The sequence below is a fragment of the Gracilinanus agilis genome, chromosome 2 (assembly GCF_016433145.1).
Source record: "Gracilinanus agilis isolate LMUSP501 chromosome 2, AgileGrace, whole genome shotgun sequence".
NCBI lineage: Eukaryota > Metazoa > Chordata > Mammalia > Didelphimorphia > Didelphidae > Gracilinanus > Gracilinanus agilis.
Genome location: NC_058131.1, coordinates 283,630,827 through 283,648,584, shown reverse-complemented (window position 1 = coordinate 283,648,584; position 17,758 = coordinate 283,630,827). Strand labels below are relative to the sequence as shown.

The 17,758-nt window shown below is 43.1% G+C and overlaps 1 protein-coding gene across 2 annotated transcripts; it reads left to right on the top strand.

The window, feature by feature from the left end:
- Positions 1-726: 726 nt before the first annotated feature.
- DOLPP1 (dolichyldiphosphatase 1) lies at positions 727-10,677 on the top strand. Of its 2 annotated transcripts, XM_044661339.1 has the most exons (8): positions 727-807; positions 4,603-4,703; positions 5,350-5,434; positions 5,569-5,668; positions 6,178-6,276; positions 6,961-7,089; positions 7,824-7,913; positions 8,889-10,677. In XM_044661339.1, exons 1-8 carry the CDS (start codon positions 732-734, stop codon positions 8,923-8,925), a joined length of 717 nt encoding a protein of 238 aa, XP_044517274.1. In that variant the 5' UTR covers positions 727-731; the 3' UTR covers positions 8,926-10,677. The 2 variants fall into 2 exon arrangements, with proteins under 2 accessions (XP_044517274.1, XP_044517275.1); XM_044661340.1 differs by lacking the exon at positions 6,961-7,089.
- Positions 10,678-17,758: the final 7,081 nt, after the last annotated feature.

The following is a 17,758-nucleotide window of genomic DNA, read 5'->3' as shown; positions in this document are numbered from 1 at the left end:
GGCTAATAAGGAAATATGTTTTACCGGGCTTCACATGTATAATTGATATGCTTGCCTTCTCAAGGACGGGGTAAGAGCAAAAAGGAGAGAAATAATTTTTTAAAAAATAGGTTTTTTTCCTTCGGATTTTTTATTCGTCCAAAGAGACTGATTTGAGCAATCCCAGACAACAGTAGCTCTTAATTCCTCAGTTCTTAGGTAGACCGACTAAGGAGCTATAAATGCCCTGGGACCCTGCCGCTGAGAACAATCTAGGACTAGGCGGTACTAAAAAGCGCAGACCCAAGGTCAGAGCGGAACCCCAACTACTCTAGAGCACGAATAAGTCTTGAGACAGGCCCCCAAACCAAAGCTCCCACCAAAGTCCAACACGCCCCCCAAGCTAAAGACTGATTGGTTCATTCTGCCCGCCCCTTTGGCGTCAGTCTCTTTTTCTGATTGGTCACACTGCTCCAGTTTATGGGCTGTAACCTTACCTTGCTCTGATTGGCCAGGACTGTACCTGTGCTTGCAATGGATTGAACCCCAGTGGGGGAAGCTCGAAGGCTCCACGAACCCCACTCTCTGATTCGTTGCTCTGGCTAGGCCGATGGCTTGCGCGCTGATGGGCTGCGCCACTACCTGTAGCGGCCGACGATTGGGTGTGAAGAGTCGTCTAAGCGTGATAGGGCAGAACCATCTCCCCTCTTTCTCCTGATTGGCTAATAGGCAAAGCCCGGTCTCCGGGTAAGATGGCAGCGGACGGACAGTGCTCGCTCCCCGCTTCATGGCGGCCGGTGACCCTCACCCACGTCGAATATCCTGCAGGTAAAACTCAGCCCCAGGCTCTCAAGAGAAATCTCCCCTGTGTTTCGCCCCTCCTCACCCGGCCTCTACCTTCCTTGGTGAGCCAGGGGAGGGGGCAGCCGGGGGCTGGGGTGGCAGCTGTCAAATAGTGAGCCATTGAAGGGTCCCGGCGCTGAGCATAATGCGCAAGCGCAGTGAGGTGGCGATGAGCTGTGCTAAATTGTGAGCCGCTGGCTCACTCACTCTGCGCCTGCGCGGCTAGTTACCTGGGCTCAGTGGCACGGACCCGTGAAGTGGGCTTGTGGGGTGCAGAGTTGTTAGGTGCATGGAATGGTTTGGGTCTCAGGACTCTCTCTTCCCCCGCCACTGCCCCCTGAAGACTAGAGAATCAGAGATGCCGAGGGAGTGTTGCCCCCTCGGCTTGGGAGGGGACGGTGCGTGAGCACTTGGGAGTTTCCTTGTCTCGGGCCAGCCGCCCATCCTCCTTGCCCCCTGTAGACGCCGCTTGACCGCCTTGTCGCATTCAGGAGCTGGAGAAGTCCCCACTGAAGCTGCCTCTGATTACAGCCGGGAGACTCTTTCCTCTGGCGCCCCGGGTCAAATCTTCCCCCTCCCCCTCCCTTGACCCCTACTCTCCTGCTGCAGGATGTGGATCCTGGGACCCTTTGGACTCTGTGGTGTGGCTCCAAAGGCTGGACTGAGCCCAGGCTGTCTGGGGAAAGGACGGGATGTGAAGGAATGAGTTTCCGCCTGCTTTTTGTGATCTGTTAAAAAGGGGTGTGTGTGTGTTTGGGGGAGGAGGGTGGGAAGGATGCTGACCTGGAAAGCTTGGTCCTGCCCTTTGTCTGCATATGCTTCCAAGTCTGACACAGGATTCAGAACTTATGTTTTTACAGCTTTTCTTTCTTTTTCTTTCTTTCTTTCTTTCCTTCTTTCTTTCTTTCTTTCTTTCTTTCTTTCTTTCTTTCTTTCTTTCTTTCTTTCTTCTTTTTTTTTTTTTTCAAGTTTACAAAGTACTTTTCTCAATACCATCCTGTGAGGTTGGGTAGTAATACAAAGAAAATACAGGTCATACCACAAATTCTGGTGCAGTTTTAAGTTTTAATAGCTGTATGTTATTCCCATTTTACAGATGAGGAAACTGAGACTCAGATGAAGTGAGTTGCCCTACATCTCACAGCTATTTGGGAACAATACCTGGTACAGTATTGCTTTTGAAACAGCCAAACAAAGGCCAAATCCATCCTGAGGATGAAATAATGTCATTATGGGAAAGAGTCCTCTTAGACTTAAGTTGGGGTATATTGAAGTTCCAGGGTTACATAGCCAAGACCCATTCCTATGCAGAAAAAGGACACCTAATTGGATTTTAAATTCTACAATGTATATATAGCACACAATATTCCAACTAATCCAAGGCCCAGTCTAGAGGGAAATATATAGCTGAATAGTTTTGTTTTCTATCTCACTGAACAACAGAAGTTTGACAGAAAGTTTGGTCCTTAGCTCACTTAGCCCCCTCCAAGGGTGAAGGTATACAGATTTTCCTAAGCTATTTGCATAACCAACAAAATAGTTTTTTTTTAAAACATTTACTTTATATCTTAGTAACAATTTTAAGAGGGAAGGGCAAGGGTTAAGTGATTGGGGTCAAGTGACTTGCATAGGGTCACACATATAGAAAGTATCTGAGGCCACATTTGAATTCAGGTCTTCTGGACTCCAAATCTGGTGCTCTAATCATTGTGTCACCTAGCTGCCTCAATGAGATGGATTTTTGGGCAATAATGATTATCACCCCCCCCCCCCAGCTCCCAAAATGAAAAAACAAAACAAAACAAAGAAACCACATGAATCAAAAGTGATTTCTTGCTGAAGTCAGTGGGAATATCCCTATCTTTCCTGCCTCCGCTTGCATTAAGGGGAACACAGAGTCTGTTGTTTGGCAGATTTGGCTCCTTCAAGTATCCTTGCTTTTGGGCTCTGGAAAGAGGAGAGGAATCAGCAAAAGGATATCTCTTGTCACATGTCATCATTGTGTGTTCACTGTTCTGTCCCATTTATATCTCCCCTTTGCTGCTGCCAAAAAAAAAATATTATTTAGACCTTCTGTAGACAGTGGAAGCGGACAAGAGACTCAGCCACGACCCTCAGAGAAATGGCTAAAGGCATTAGAGGCCTTGATCAGGAACCTTTTTGTGTCTGACTCTGCTAGATACCCCCAAGAATATAGACTTGAAGGATGCAGCTTGCTGGTCTTCACAGAACACTTTTCTTACAATCAGACAGCTTGTTTAGCATCCCAACTCTGTCATTATTTGGTCTACCTAAGCTTCCTGAGCCTCAGGAAGTTTCAGTAGAGATGCTATTGTACTTATTCAAATTCAGTTGAAATTTCTGTGGCTGCTAGGTGCCAGGTATTCTGCTAGATGCTGGACATAAAGATGAAAAAGAAGTAAACCCTGCCTTCAAGGAGCTTCCATTCTATAGGATATTACATGTGTATAGATGAGTTTAACGTAAGGTAAGGAATTATGGGAACAAAGAGAGCTGAACAAATGCTCTCCAGAATTTTGAGATAGAGAAAGAAGATATAAGTCCTTAAATTCTACGAATATTTTTTATTGCTATAGAATTTTATAGTATTAGAGACTACGTAGTTTAGTCTTTTGACTTACAAATAAGGAAACTGAGGCTCAGAGAAGCAATATGACTTGCCCAAGTCCCACATTTAATTACAGAATCAGACCCAAACTCTGGTCTCTTCATTTCTTGACTGGGGTTTTTAACATCTCCTAGACTAACTCTTTGCTATGATTCTGCTGAAGGAAGTTTGGAATGAAATCACCCTGGCAAATGCTTCCCTCTCAGCCTGGATTCCTTGAGTCATTCATTGGGAGTCCCAGGGTTACCTGGGCCTCAAAGATCTCTGTTCTTCTCTCCCCCCCCCCCCCCAGTTTTTCTACCTGGGGTTGGAGCTTGACTTGGTGTTTTCTGGATCTCTGTGCAAACTGGCTGAAGCCCAGTTAGGTTTGTTTGGGATCATTTCCTATGTTAGAATTATTTCAGTATGGATCTGGCCTTTGGCCTGGGCTGTTTTCTAGGAAATGTACCAGGTATTGGCCTTAGGAAGAGGTTTGAGATGGGGCAAGTATTGTTTGACATAGAGAGAGTATAGATAAGGTAAAACTGGTGGCAAATTGCAACTCTCCATCACCACTACCTCTCCCTCTCCTCTCTTTTCCCCAGAGATTGGTTAAGCCCTAGGGTAAGAATCAAGAGCCTCAGTTGGTTTTAGAGTGTATTTCTAAAAGAAGGAGAAAATGTTCTGAAGCCACAGGAGCCTGCAACCTGGGAGGGCTGTATTGGGTGGGGAGAGGCAGCCACACTGTCTAGGGGGTGGTCTGTACCTCAAGCTGAGTTTCCATACAAGAAGCATAAGTTGTGTTGAGTCACTTGTATCCTCGTTTTTGGTCACTGCAGGGAAAGACCCTGAGCCTCTTCTCTTCATTTCCTCGGCTTTCCTCTGTACTTTCTTTGGGGAGGAGCCAAGGAGATGTGGCTTTCTCTTGGAACCTGCTTTCTCCCATTGCAAAGGCTGGTTAACTGGAGCTTCTGCTTTGCGATTCCTGCTCCCTTCTCATGGTGTGGAGTCAGCCTTCACCATCAGAACTGCTGTCCTGGGTCAGACTTGAAGGTTTCTCCTGGGCTTTCTGAGCCCTTGCACTGGCTTTTTGGTGGCTTTCTGCTGGGTTTCTTACTGAAACAGATGGTTTCTGATTGGTTCTCCATTTCCTTGCCTCCCACCATCCCCAGGTGATCTTTCTGGCCACCTCCTTGCATACCTGAGCCTCAGCCCCATCTTCGTTATTGTTGGCTTTGTGACACTCATCATATTCAAGCGAGAACTTCACACTGTGAGTCCATCCACACCCCCCTCTCCCACCAGCCCTTTTTCCCCCTTACTGTGACTCTGTACATTACCTCTTCTTGATTTGTGGGGAGGCTTATCTCTATAAGACTGGTAAGAAGCAGTGGGGAAACACCTGTGGCCCTCTTCCATGTTGTAGGCAGTTGTTCTAGGTGACTTAAGGCAAGCCAGGGAGTTTCCCAGACCCAGGACTCCTGCTGCAGATGATCATAGAAATTAGAGCTGGAAGGAACCTCAGGTCTCATCTAGTACAACTGCCTCAGTTTACTACGGAGGAATTCGGGAGTCAAGAGACCTGATGTTACTTGCCCAAGGACACATAGGTAGTAGATGGAAGAGGCAAGATTTGAACCCAAGTCCTCTGATTCCTAATCCAGTACTCTTTCCCACTACACTGTGTTTGCCTTGCTCGATTGTACCAGGATAGCACTCACACCTAGGCAAGCTAGCAGTGTGTGTGTATATGTGTGTGCACACATATGTATCCATACATCAGTGTTTTTTACTATCCTGATGGCCCCAGATTAATCCTCTCATCTAGGAATAGTGGCTCGGGTCAGCATCTGGGTGGGGAGGGAGGGATTTGGTTATGGGTTCCAAAGGCAGAGTTGATTCCACTCCTTCTTTTACAGATTTCTTTCCTGGGGGGCCTGGTACTCAACGAGGGGGTCAACTGGCTAATAAAGCACATTATCCAGGAGCCCCGGCCCTGTGGAGGTATGGTGGGACCTTTGGAGGGGTGCAGTGGGAGACCTGAAGCTTGATGAAGATTTGGGGGAACTGGATATCCAGGGGGACAACATCTCTGTGCCCCAGACGCTGCCTGATGGACGTTGTCTGCTTGTTCTTAGATACCCACTCCATGGTGAATACCAAATATGGGATGCCTTCCAGCCATTCCCAGTTTATGTGGTTCTTCTCAGTCTACTCCTTCCTTTTCCTTTATTTAAGGTAAAGTACTTTCCTGGGAAAGTTTGAGGGGGGCGGTTACTACTGTGGTTATGGACATCTCAGATTTGGTAGTCATTTTTTCTGTGCCCTCATCCACTCCAAGCCACCCACTGGCTCTGGCTGAGAACTTTGTCTAAGTACTGGCATCTCCTGTACCCATCTCCTAGAATGGTCAAAGACATTCCTCTCCACTTGAATCCTTGCCTTGTCCCTGGGTCACTTGGTTGGGATAGCCATGGTTAGGAAGCAAGATAGAGAAGTAGATCTATGGAAAGTGACTTAGGTAAAGTAGTAAGATATTGAAGGAGAACCAGGCAAATGGGGTGTTCTAGAAGCCATGTTTTCAGAAGGTGTTAATTGTTATTGGGGTCAAAAGCTGCAGAAAGGAGAGGTCAAGGATGCTGAGGCCTAAGCAGTGAAGATTGTTACTTCAGCACTGAGGAATGAAAGGCCAAGGACCTGTTTTACCAATCTCCTGACCAGCCCCTATTTCTTCCCCCCTTTTCCAGAATGCATCAAACAAACAACGCCAGGTTTTTGGACTTGTTATGGAGACACGTGCTCTCTCTGGGCCTTGTGACAGTAGCCTTTCTCGTCTCATATAGTAGGTATGCAGTGGTATTTGCCCTCCTTCTTGCTCATCCATCTTTCTTACCTCCTCTGTTCACAGCTCCTTCAGGGACTGGTCCCTCCCCTCAGGGCCTCTTAATTGTCCCTGGGTTCCTTTACTTAACCCTAAGCTTAGCTTCTCCCCTTTCTGGCTCATTTTTGGCCTGTAAGCATAACCCTAGGCCTCTCTCCCTCCCATGGATACTGAAGATAACTCAGCCATGGGGGCCACCAAATTATTAAAACTGAAGGATAGTAATCTACAGAGCAGGAGTATATATGATGGAGTTGTTTTTTAGGATTCCGCTTAACATACTGAAGAGGAAGTCCTAATTACTGCTTTTATCTGTTCACCATTCCTGGTCCCTACTTAGCTCACCACATTTTGGTTAGATTCAAGAAACTCCCCCATAAATAAGACTTAGCCTTACTGTTCTTGAGGTCCTCCATGGATTTGGAGTTTAGGGTTCCTGGGCTTGAGGTCAGAACCTTGCTGAACCTTCAAGAAAGGAGTTGTCCAACTGAACCCATGGGAAGCACGGATCGCGTCTCAGGTGCTAGGCACTTGACCATCTTTGCCTCTTAGCCTTAGCTCTGACCTGGCATCCTGGGCTTCTAGGAACTGTCTGTCTGATGTATGTCTATCTCTCTCATTGGTTCCTTCCCATTGCTTTCTGCTGAAGAGTGTATTTGTTGTACCACACCTGGAGCCAGGTTCTCTATGGAGGTGTTGCAGGAAGCATCATGGCTGTTGCGTGGTTTGCCTTCACACAGGAGATCCTCACTCCACTGTTCCCCAGGATAGCAGCCTGGTAATTCCCTCCCAAATCCCTTTTCCCCAACTTCTTCTCTTCCAGGGTGTTCAGGGACCTTTTCCTCCCCACCCCATGTTCTCATTCTTCCCTGGGTCCATTGGGAGCTCTTCTTCCAGGGATGGTTTGCATACTGTCAGGACTGACCTGTGGCAAAGTTAGGAAGAGAATCCATGCATCCTGATTGCTAGCTCAGGTCTCCATTGTCAAGGCTCTCCAGACTCTTCCTTTACAAAATCCCAAGTAGGAAGGTGTTTTAAGATTCTGAATGAGCCTCAGGAAATGTGGAAGACCCAGTTATCACCTTTACTCTATCTACGTGCTTAGGAATTTGTGGCTTAGACTCTGGGCATTCCTCTGGCTTAGAACTTCTGAGCTCTAGGACAATATCTTCTCCCTGTGTAGGCACAGTTCAGAATCCTCAGGTCTCAGACTTACATGCACCAGACTCTGTGTCTAGAACTATATGAGAATATAGTCCCTGGAGCTTTGGTCCCAGTCAGATGTGGCAAGCCAACACTATCTCTTTCAGCACCTTCCATGCCCTTACAATGAGAACTGGCTGCTGTTTGACTCAGTCTCATCATCAGGACTTGAGGACTCCCTCCCTTATTCCCCTGGCTCTCTTTCAGGACAGTTGGACTCTTTCCTCAGGACTTGATAGTTTGGGAGGGTTCTGGGCTGGCTTTGCAGAAGATGAGCTATCTGAGTGTGTTGCTGCTCTTTTTCCCTAGGCCCATCTCTGAGTTCTTCTTAATTCGAGATACAAGCCTCATCCCCAATGTCCTGTGGTTTGAATACACAGTCACCAGAGCAGAGGCCAGGTGAGTACGATAGGAGACTGGCCTTGAATCAAGAGCCTATCCCTCTGGCCAAGTATATAGTTTTCCAATCCAGAGGATTAATAACCATCCAAATGAGAGAGTTACCAGGGTTCCTGAAAAAGAAAGAAAATCCTAGTGGTGTGTGGACTGGTAGGCCACTTTAGAGATGTGCATCCTGGGCTAAATTAGAATAACAAGCTGAATTGGTAAAGTCCCACATGTGTTAGGAAAGAGGATTTGAGGGCTTTGGGGCAAGGCAATCTCATTAATGGCAAAAAGGACACAGCTGGCCAGGGGTGGAGAGAGTTGCCTGCCTTTCTGCCTGCCTGGGGATTATGACATAGTGAAGACTATATTAAATGGTGATTGAAGTCTACCTCTTTTAGGTGTGTGACCTTGAGCAAATAACTGCCCTTCTCTCTGAGTTTCAGTTTGCTTATCTGTAAAGTAGGAATAATATTTCTTGGCTGACATCCCTGCTTCACAAGGCTGTCATGAAAATCAAATGAGACAGAGGGCATGAACAATTTCTTTCTAAACTGAGAAGTGTTAATAAAAATACTTTTATAGAGAGCAGAGAAAGACTTTAGAACAGTGATGGCAAACCTTTAGAGACAGAGTGCCCAAACTGCTATTCTCACATTGTGTGCCATATCTCTCTAGTACATGTGGCATAGGCAACACAACTTTTTTTTTTGAAATTATTTTTTATTTTGAATATTTTCTCCTAGTTACATATTTCATGTTCTTTCCCTCTCCCCCAATCCCAACCCCCAACCCCTCTTAGCCAACGCACAATTCCACTGGGTTTTACACGTATCATTGATCAAGACCTAATTCCATATTATTGATAGTTAGATTGCCAACACAACTTTAGAGGAAAGGGAAGTGAATTGTTTACCCTCATAGAGGAAGACCTTACTTTTTGTTTCTTTTTTACCATTCTCCGGTCACCTGTTCAATGCCACCTTGCAGAAACAGACAGCGAAAGTTGGGTACAAAGCTGCAGTGAGAGTGCTTGGGCGTGGCTGGGCCAGCCCCACAGATCTGACTGGTAGGATGCTGCCACGGAGACCTCGACAGACCCAAGTCACCACATGAAGCCTTTTTCTTTTTCTTTTTCTTTTTTTTTAATCAACAAGAGGGACCAAAGGCCAGACTGGGGCCTTCAGCAGGGATCCAGAGGCCTGGGTGTTGGCTTGGGTGGCTTGCCAGGTGTCCCCACTGCCTATGGGACCAGGATGCAAATGGACCTTGCCCATACTACCACTGCACACTGAGAGACAGAATGTACTCTAACATTGGAGGCCAGAGGAAGGGGTTGAGGGTGGGATGATAGAGGAGAAAGAAGAAAGCTTTCATCTGAGAGCTTGAGACAGAGTGAGTGGGGAAAAATCGAACAGCCAATTATTTGCGTGGAGTTTAGGTGGTATGAAATATACATGCTATTTATTATTTTTTTCTAAGATTAATTTGATTTTTGAGGTGGGAGCTAGGGCTGGAGAAATGCCTTTCTGAAGAGGAAACCATTGAGGAGAGTTGGTTTCTCAGTGGCACAGGAAGAGTCTTAAACTCCAGACCATTTGGATGACATCAGTTCCATCTATCTGCACTTTGTATGGAAGAAACAAAGCTTGATGGACATTTTGCTTTGAACACTAGGAAGCAGCCTACCTCTCCTCTTAGCATGGTTGTGGAACATGGGGGCTTATGGCAGAACATCTGGGGAAATCATCCCTTTCTGATTCCTATCTTCTCTCTGCTGATAATAGCCTATTATGGTGGATGCTGTTTCTGAGTATTGTTCCCTGTAACACAGCTATTTCCATGTTTGGGAGAATGATAACTTAGAGAAACAGTGCTTCATTGGTCTGGTTATGACATTTCTTGACAGCAGTGATCTCATCCAAGAGCCTTCTCTGATCCCTGGCCGTGCAATGGGTTGTACCTTCTATAATGAAAGAACTTTTTAAAAATGTTATTTACATTGTAGATGGGAAACCTGAGCTGTTTTACAGTTGTCTTTTTGTCTTGCCATCAGGTAGCAATTGCTTTTTAATTCCTTTCACCTCTTCCCACTTCTAGTGTCCCAGACACTTCAGATCCCCTACCTACCCACCCACCCACCCACTCAAAACAAAAAGGAAAGAACCTTGAATTGAGCTAGGCGTGTGTGCCTGCAACCACTCTTCTTCCCCTGCTGGGCTCAGATACTTGTCTTTCCTTGAGGCTTCACTCCAAAGGAGTGAGTGAAGTCTCAGCCCGTTCACGGGGGGCTACTACAGACTGGAAATATGTTAGCTGGCAATATGTTTGATCAGACCAGGTCTCATGCTGGACAGAAGAACTTGGATGTCTTGAGGAAGTTGTCATAAGGGTTATTTTACTTGTATGTGGGTCTCTTGTTTTAAAGTTGCTTTTAAATGGAATCATTGAGGGGAAGATATGTCTAAACCCCAAGAAATATCTAGAATTGAACTGGACAGTTTGGGACATTTTCAAATCACTGAAGAAAAAAAATTGGTTTCCTGAGCTGCTGCTGCTGAAGCACGCCTTGGTGGTGCTTTTCTTTTCTCTTTTGCAAAGACAGTATCCCCAAACCATTCCAGATGTCAGGAAAATGGGCTTATTTCCAGGGAAGTTAGGTCAGTCCCCATATTCCTCTCTCCTTCCCATTTTATTTTTTGGCCAGAGATAAGCCAGATGTCAGGTGGTTTGGATTAAGACGATAAATAAAATTGTTTACTATTGTTTTAAAATAAAATATGGAAAATGAATGACTTCAGTGTGTGATCTCCAAGGTGGCTGGAGTAGTGGAGCTCTCTATGGGATGTATATCTTATAGTGGTCCCCACTGAGGATGAAGAGATTCAGGGATAAACCACCTAGCAAATTAGCTCAGAGAATTTCTTACTAAGAGTGAGACTTCTCTAGCAGCAGGAGCTCTTTGATACCTATTTAACTGCAGGTATGTCCTTTGCCCTCTTTGGGCCCCAGTGTTCTCTTCTGTAAAATAAGGTGATAGCAGTCCTTACCTTTCTGATTTAATTCCAATGACCTCTCAAAGTCCATCCTTGAAAGTCATGAAGAAACCCTCTGCCTCAGGCCAGTGGATGACAGGAGGACACTGGGGAGATAGGACAGGAAACTGACACCTGCCTCCTCCATGCAAAGCCACAGCAGGCTGAGTCATTCATTGCACCACTGTTCATGCTGCTGGCTATTGTTCTTACCACTTGGAAGAGGCATGGATGGGAAGAGCTGTGTCTCCAGGGACAGCTGCCTTGCTAGCCCACATATATTGTTACTGGTGAAATTCAGGGAGATAGAGGCAGAGGCAATGTAGTTGGAGGGAAAAAACCCCCATAAAGAACATTGAATTAAAAGGAGTGGTGAGATGGTGCTCAACTTTGGGGATTGTTATTTCCCAAGAAGTACAGGAACAATCTCTGAAAGTCATTGTTCTACTTCCTTGCCAGGAAAGTCAGAATTTCAAAACTAGATTAATATAAAATAATAATGATGGCTGACTCACAGTTTACACAGCACTTTAGATCTCAGTCCCATTTTGAGCCAAGTAGTGCAAATGGTATTATCCCCATTTTATAGATCAGAGAGGGGAAATAACATGCCCAGATTAGGAAGCGGTAGAATGACACTCAAAGCTAGGCTTCTCAGATACTAAATCTAATTCTCTGTCCACCTTTGCCAAATTAGCCTGCCTATCAACCATAATTCTCCCTTCAGTTTTGGGTGGGATTTCTGACAAGCCAGTCTTCTGAAATAAATAGGTAGAAGTTTTTGTTTCAGACTGTGTGTGTGTGTGTGTGTGTGTGTGTGTGTGTGTGTGTGTGTGTGTGTGTGTGTGTGTCCAATGAAGGTTGGGAACTTTATATAGAGAGGGAAAGTCAAGTCCATGGTGATTGTTGGTTTCAGAAGCTGGAATCTTTTTGTATTCACATCCACAGAAAGAGATACCACTCTATGCTCCAATTTGGGCATTACATTTTTTTTTAAACCCTTAACTTTCGGTGTATTGTCTCATAGGTGGAAGAGTGGTAGAGGTGGGCAATGGGGGTCAAGTGACTTGCCCAGGGTCACACAGCTGGGAAGTGTCTGAGGCCGGATTTGAACCTAGGACCTCCTGTCTCTAGGCCTGACTCTCAATCCACTGAGCTACCCAGCTGCCCCATGAGGCAAGGTTTTTAATTGAGAAAGGGAGAAGGGGAGCCATGGGAGGGATGAAAAGGTTTGAAGTGGGGAATAGTGAGTTGATAGGGAAGTTTAGAATGATTGTCTGACAGCGATGAAGTCCCACTCATAGTGGACCCAGTTTGATTAGCTGAGTAGTTTTCTCCATCTTTGTTCAGAAATGCTTTGCATTATGTGGGGGCATGATGTGCCATTGAGTTGAAACTTAGAGCTTCTGACGGAGAATCAAGTTACTTGTAAAGTTCTGGAGGTTGAGCCCTTTGTAAAGAAAAGCTTTAAGAGTAAGTAGTTTACTACTGTACCCTTCAGGTCTTCAATCAGGGGAGAAATAACTGAGGCAGTTGACAAGATGCTGAATATAAATTTTGAAGTCATCTTGACCCATCCCCTTCAAGTCTGTCATGAGTTCTATAAATTTCGTCCTTTTATAGAACCATGTGTCACCCTCTTTCCATTTCTACTGTAGCCCTAATTCAGGTCCTTATCACCTCATTCCTAGATAATTGCAACGGCCTCATCATTTGTTTTCCTGTCTCCTGGGGGCTCTGCTCTATCCTGCCAGACTGTCAGTTAACCAGTCAATTAGCATTTAGTTGGCACCAGGCATTGTGCTAAGCAGTAGTGATACCCAATCCCTGCTACCAAGAAGCTCATAGTCTATCATGTTCTTTCTTCCTGGTTTTAAAATTTTTATTTATTTTAAAATGTATTTATTTTTATTTTAAAATATTTTTCCAGGGTTACAATGATTCATTTTCTCTCCCCTCTTCCTTCCCTCCTGCCAGAGCTGACAAGCAATTCCCCTGGGTTATATATGTGTTATCACTTGATACCTATTCTCATATTATTCATTTTTGTAATACAGTAATCTTTCAAAACCAAAACCCCAAATCATATACCCATATAAACAAGTGATAAATAATATTTTTCTTTTGCATTTCTACTCCCACAATTTTTCTCTCAATGTGGTTAACACATTCTTTTTCCTGAGTCCCTCGGGATTATCCTGGATCATTGCATTGCTACTAGTAGCACAGTCAATTACATTTGATCATTTCACAATGTTTCAGTTTCTCTATATGATATTCTCCTGGTTCTGCTCATTTCACTCCACATCAGTTCCTGGAAGTCTTTTCCAATTCATATAGAAATCAAGCAGTTCATCATTCCTTATAGCACAATAGTATTCCATCACCATCATATACCACAGTTTGTTCAGCCATTCCCCAAGTGAGGGATATAAGTATGAAAAATGATAAAGGCTTGTATAAATATATAAATTAGTATTTTAATTAAAGCCATGTTGATAGATAAAGTTATCAGACCACGCGCTTGTAAGCATTCAAAACTGCCGCCTCCATTTTGTTTCCTGTCTCTACCTCCCAAATCTGCTGGCCAAGACCCTGCTGGCAAAAGAGAAACCACTCCCTCCTAACCCAGGAGATTTAAGCTCTTCCCTGCGTCAAGACGTAAGCCTTCCCAAGCCCAAAAACCGGAAACGGAAACCCGTTGGACCACGGGAAATGTAGTTTGATACATTTCCCAAATTTCACTTTTACAGGGACACCCCCTCATTTTCCAATTTTTTGAAGAGCACAGCTATGAATATTTTTGTACAACTCTTTTATTATCTCTTTGGGGTGCAAACCTGGTATAAATAAATTTGTAATCTCTTTCTTAGTAATCAGTAGACTCAATTCCCTTCCCCAGTTTATTAAATATTATTTATTAAATAAACTGGAGAAGCATTTCCTTTCCTAATCATAGTTAATCATATCTTTCTCTGTAGTAAATCTTTTAATTTCATGTGATTAAGTAACTATTAAAACTACCAAATAAACAATTTATTAGCAAATGAAATCCTTAATAAAATGAAGACAGATATTTAATTACAACATGTTTAGGCTGTGAAAAAGATCATATCCAGAATAACCTCCAAAGCAAATAACTTCTCTTTACTTTCAGAAATACAATTTCACCATTAATTTCTTCCCAAATACAAGTTAATATCTCTCAAGATCCTCTTAATTCTTCCTAAGAGTTAAATTCAGTCTCAGGAAATGAGTTATGTTAGACCTTTTTCTAGTCATCACAGGAAACAATCTTTCTAGAATACACAGTAACCGAAAATTCCTCATAATCCTTTCATAGAATTCTCTTTATGATCCTTCCTTCCTTCCTTCCTTCCTTCCTTCCTTCCTTCCTTCCTTCCTTCCTTCCTTCCTTCCTTCCTTCCTTCCTTCCTTCCTTCCTTCCTTCCTTCCTCCCTTCCTCCCTCCTTCCCTCCCTCCCTCCCTCCTTCCCTTCCTCTTTCTTTCCTCTTACCCTCAATCTTAGAAATACTATGAATTGGTTCCAAGGCAGAAGAATGGTATGGGTTGGTAATTGAGGTTAAGTGATTTGTCCAGGGTCACACAGCTAAGAAATGTCTAAGGCCAGGTTTGAATCCTTGGTTTCCTGTTTCTTGGTGGAACTCTTTATCCATTGAGCCACTTAGCTGCCCCTTTATTTTATTTATTTATTTTTTTGAATTGAAAAATTTTATTCAGTTGACTTAGAATGTTTTTCCATGGTTGCATGATTCATGTTCCCTCCCTCCTTTCCTCTCCCCTCTCCCCCCCAGCGAATGAATAATTCCACTGGGTTTTACACATGTCATTGATCAAGACCCATCTCCATATTATTAATATTTGCATTAGGGTGATCACTTAGAGCCCACATCCCCAATCATGTTCCCATCAACCCATGTGATCAAGCAGTTGTTTTTCTTCCGTGTTTCTACTCTCACAGTTCTTTCTCGAATGTGGATAATGTTCTTTCTCTTAAATCCCTCATAACTGTTTTGGATCATTGCATTGCTGCTAGTAGAGAAGTCTATTACATTGGATTGTACCATGGTGTATCAGTCTCTGTGTACAATGTTCTCCTGGTTCTGCTCCTTTCACTCTGCATCAATTCCTGGAGGTCTTTCCAGTTCACATGGAATTCCTCCAGTTCATTATTCTTATAGCACAATAGTATTTCATCACCAACAATTCGTTCAGCCATTCCCCAGTCGAAGGACTTGATTTTCCAATGTTTTGCCACCACGAAGAGATAGCTGTCCCTTTATAATGCTTCTTCATAACATAACAGTTCTCAAGGAGAAATAAATTTCTTCTCACCTTTTAAAAAATTAAAATTTTTAATGAATGAAAATCTATTTTCTCTCCCTCCCATCTCTCCCCACCCATTGAAAGAACAAAACAAACCAATAATAAAACCCTTGGGAAAATATGCAAAGTCAGGCAAAACTAATCCCTTTGTAGGCATGACTAAAAAAATGGATTTCTCAATCCCTGAGTCTATCACCTCTGTCAGGCAATAGTGGTAAATTGCATATTTCATCATCTCTTATCTCTCTCTCACAGGGAAAAGTACCTTCTTGCCAGACAGTAACATAGTAACTCCAAACTGCTAGTTCCCAATGCCTTTTCTGCAACATTACATTTGGCTTTTAAGAGATACCATAACAGTATATATAGTCTCGGTGGGAGAGTTTAGTGAAACAGGTGCTAACAATACTTTAAAACCAATTTCTGTGTACATTTAGCCTAGTTTAGTTAATCCCTTTATTTGTTCATCTCTGTATTTGTGTAAATACATAGTATGAATACTGTTTTTGGTTCTTATTTCTTTTCATGTTACTTTCTATAGACCTTTCCAAATTTTTTTATATTCCTCATATTTATCAGTTATAATGGCATTCAAGTATGTCAGATAGAAAGCTGGTCTGAAAATTGGAAGATGGGTTTGGGTTACACCTCTGACACACCCTGGGTGTGTCACCTAATCTTGCACTGCACTCTAGGCCAGAGGTATCAAATACAAGGCCTGTGGGCCCCATGTGACCCACAAAGACTGCCTGAACTAGGTTAAAATGTCATTGGGAACTATTTAACAAAATAAGTAAAGATGCAATAAAATACAGTACATTTGAAAACTAAGGCAATATGTGTCCCATATTGGGATATCCGATAAGGGATCCTTATGGATGGTTTGTTGTTGTTTGTTGTTTAGTTGTGCCCTACACTTGGGTTTTCTTGACAAAGATATTGGAGTGGTTTGACATTTCCTTCTCCAGCTCATTTGACAGATGAAGAAACTGAGGCAAACAGAATGAAGTGACTTGCCCATGATCACATAGCTAGTAAGTATCTGAGGCTGGACTTGAACTCATCTTCCTAACTACAGGTCCTGTACTCTCTCCACTATACTTTCTAGTTGCCCTCAGCATGATTTAGTGGCTCCAATTTTATTTGTGTTTGACACTCAGACAATGGATAACTCCTAAAGTTCCTGAGAAGAATGCCAACCTGCATTGGGAGGGCATTTTCGGGAGTTTCTATACCATTGAAATCACAGGTCTAATTCTTATCCCTAATGGCATTGTAGTATTTAATGACAATGTTATCCCTTAGTTTATATTCAGTTATTTTCACTGTTGGACATAATTTGATTTGCTTCTAATGAAATGACATATAATCATGTTTTACATATTTCTAACAAAATGTTCCTGAGGATACTTTTAGGATATATTTTCAATGGATTGCTGAGTTTAAAGTTAAGACTATTATTTTTGGACTCTTATTAACTGTTAGATTGTCCTCTATAAAGATTCTACTAATTTGCAGTTCTATCATCAATATGAGCATATTTGTTTCTCTACAACTTGGCTAACATTGAATTTTGTCTCTTTTAGTTATTTTGGGCAGAAAACTTTCCATTATATGTCATCTACAGGCATAGAACTGAGTACATACTAAGTGCTGATGGTCAACATTCATTGATTTGGCATTGGAAATTCTCACCTGTTAGACTAAAGGACTATGTGAATGGAAAGGAAACACTAAGCATATGTGATTTCTTTATTGCTAAGCCTATTACCCAGTTTTCACTAGGGACAGTGGAGGTTTACAGGATCATAGATTTAAAACTGGAAGAGACTTTAGGTCCATCTAGACCAACACTTATTTTATAGATGAGGGAAATGAGGCACAGAGGGTGATTCAGTCAAAGCCACATGGAAAGAACTGGGATTTGAACCCAGGTCCTTTAGATTGCAAATTCCATGTACCATTTTATCTCACTGTCTGCCATGTTGGATGGACCCTGTTTTGTCTTCATGATCAGATGAGACTGGATAGGTTTGAGGTTGTAAGGTATAGTGGGAGGACTTCAAACTCTCAAGGGGCTTTGCTCTGGGATAACAAGTCAGGATGGGGAAGGGTAGCTCTATCTTAGAGTGTCAGAGTTATTGCTACTTCTCCCTAACCAGAATCCTTCATATGTTGAGAACTGGCCTAGTTCTGTCCTGACTGGAATCTTGTACAATAAGCATTAGCAGTCTTAATCTCTTGGCTAGGGATGGTATTTTTTTTTTTAAATTTCTGCTCATCAAATACTGTACTTTGGCAGATTTTCTTGCATGCAATAGAACATCATGAGAAATAGTGTGGCATAGAAGTTTGGAATAAAATTAGGTCTTTTGATATGTTCCTGGAGTATATAGGGTCTCCCTCTTTCCTCTCCTTCCCATCTCAAGAATAGGGGGAATGCTTTCTCTCACATAAAACCATGGACAATCAAAGCTG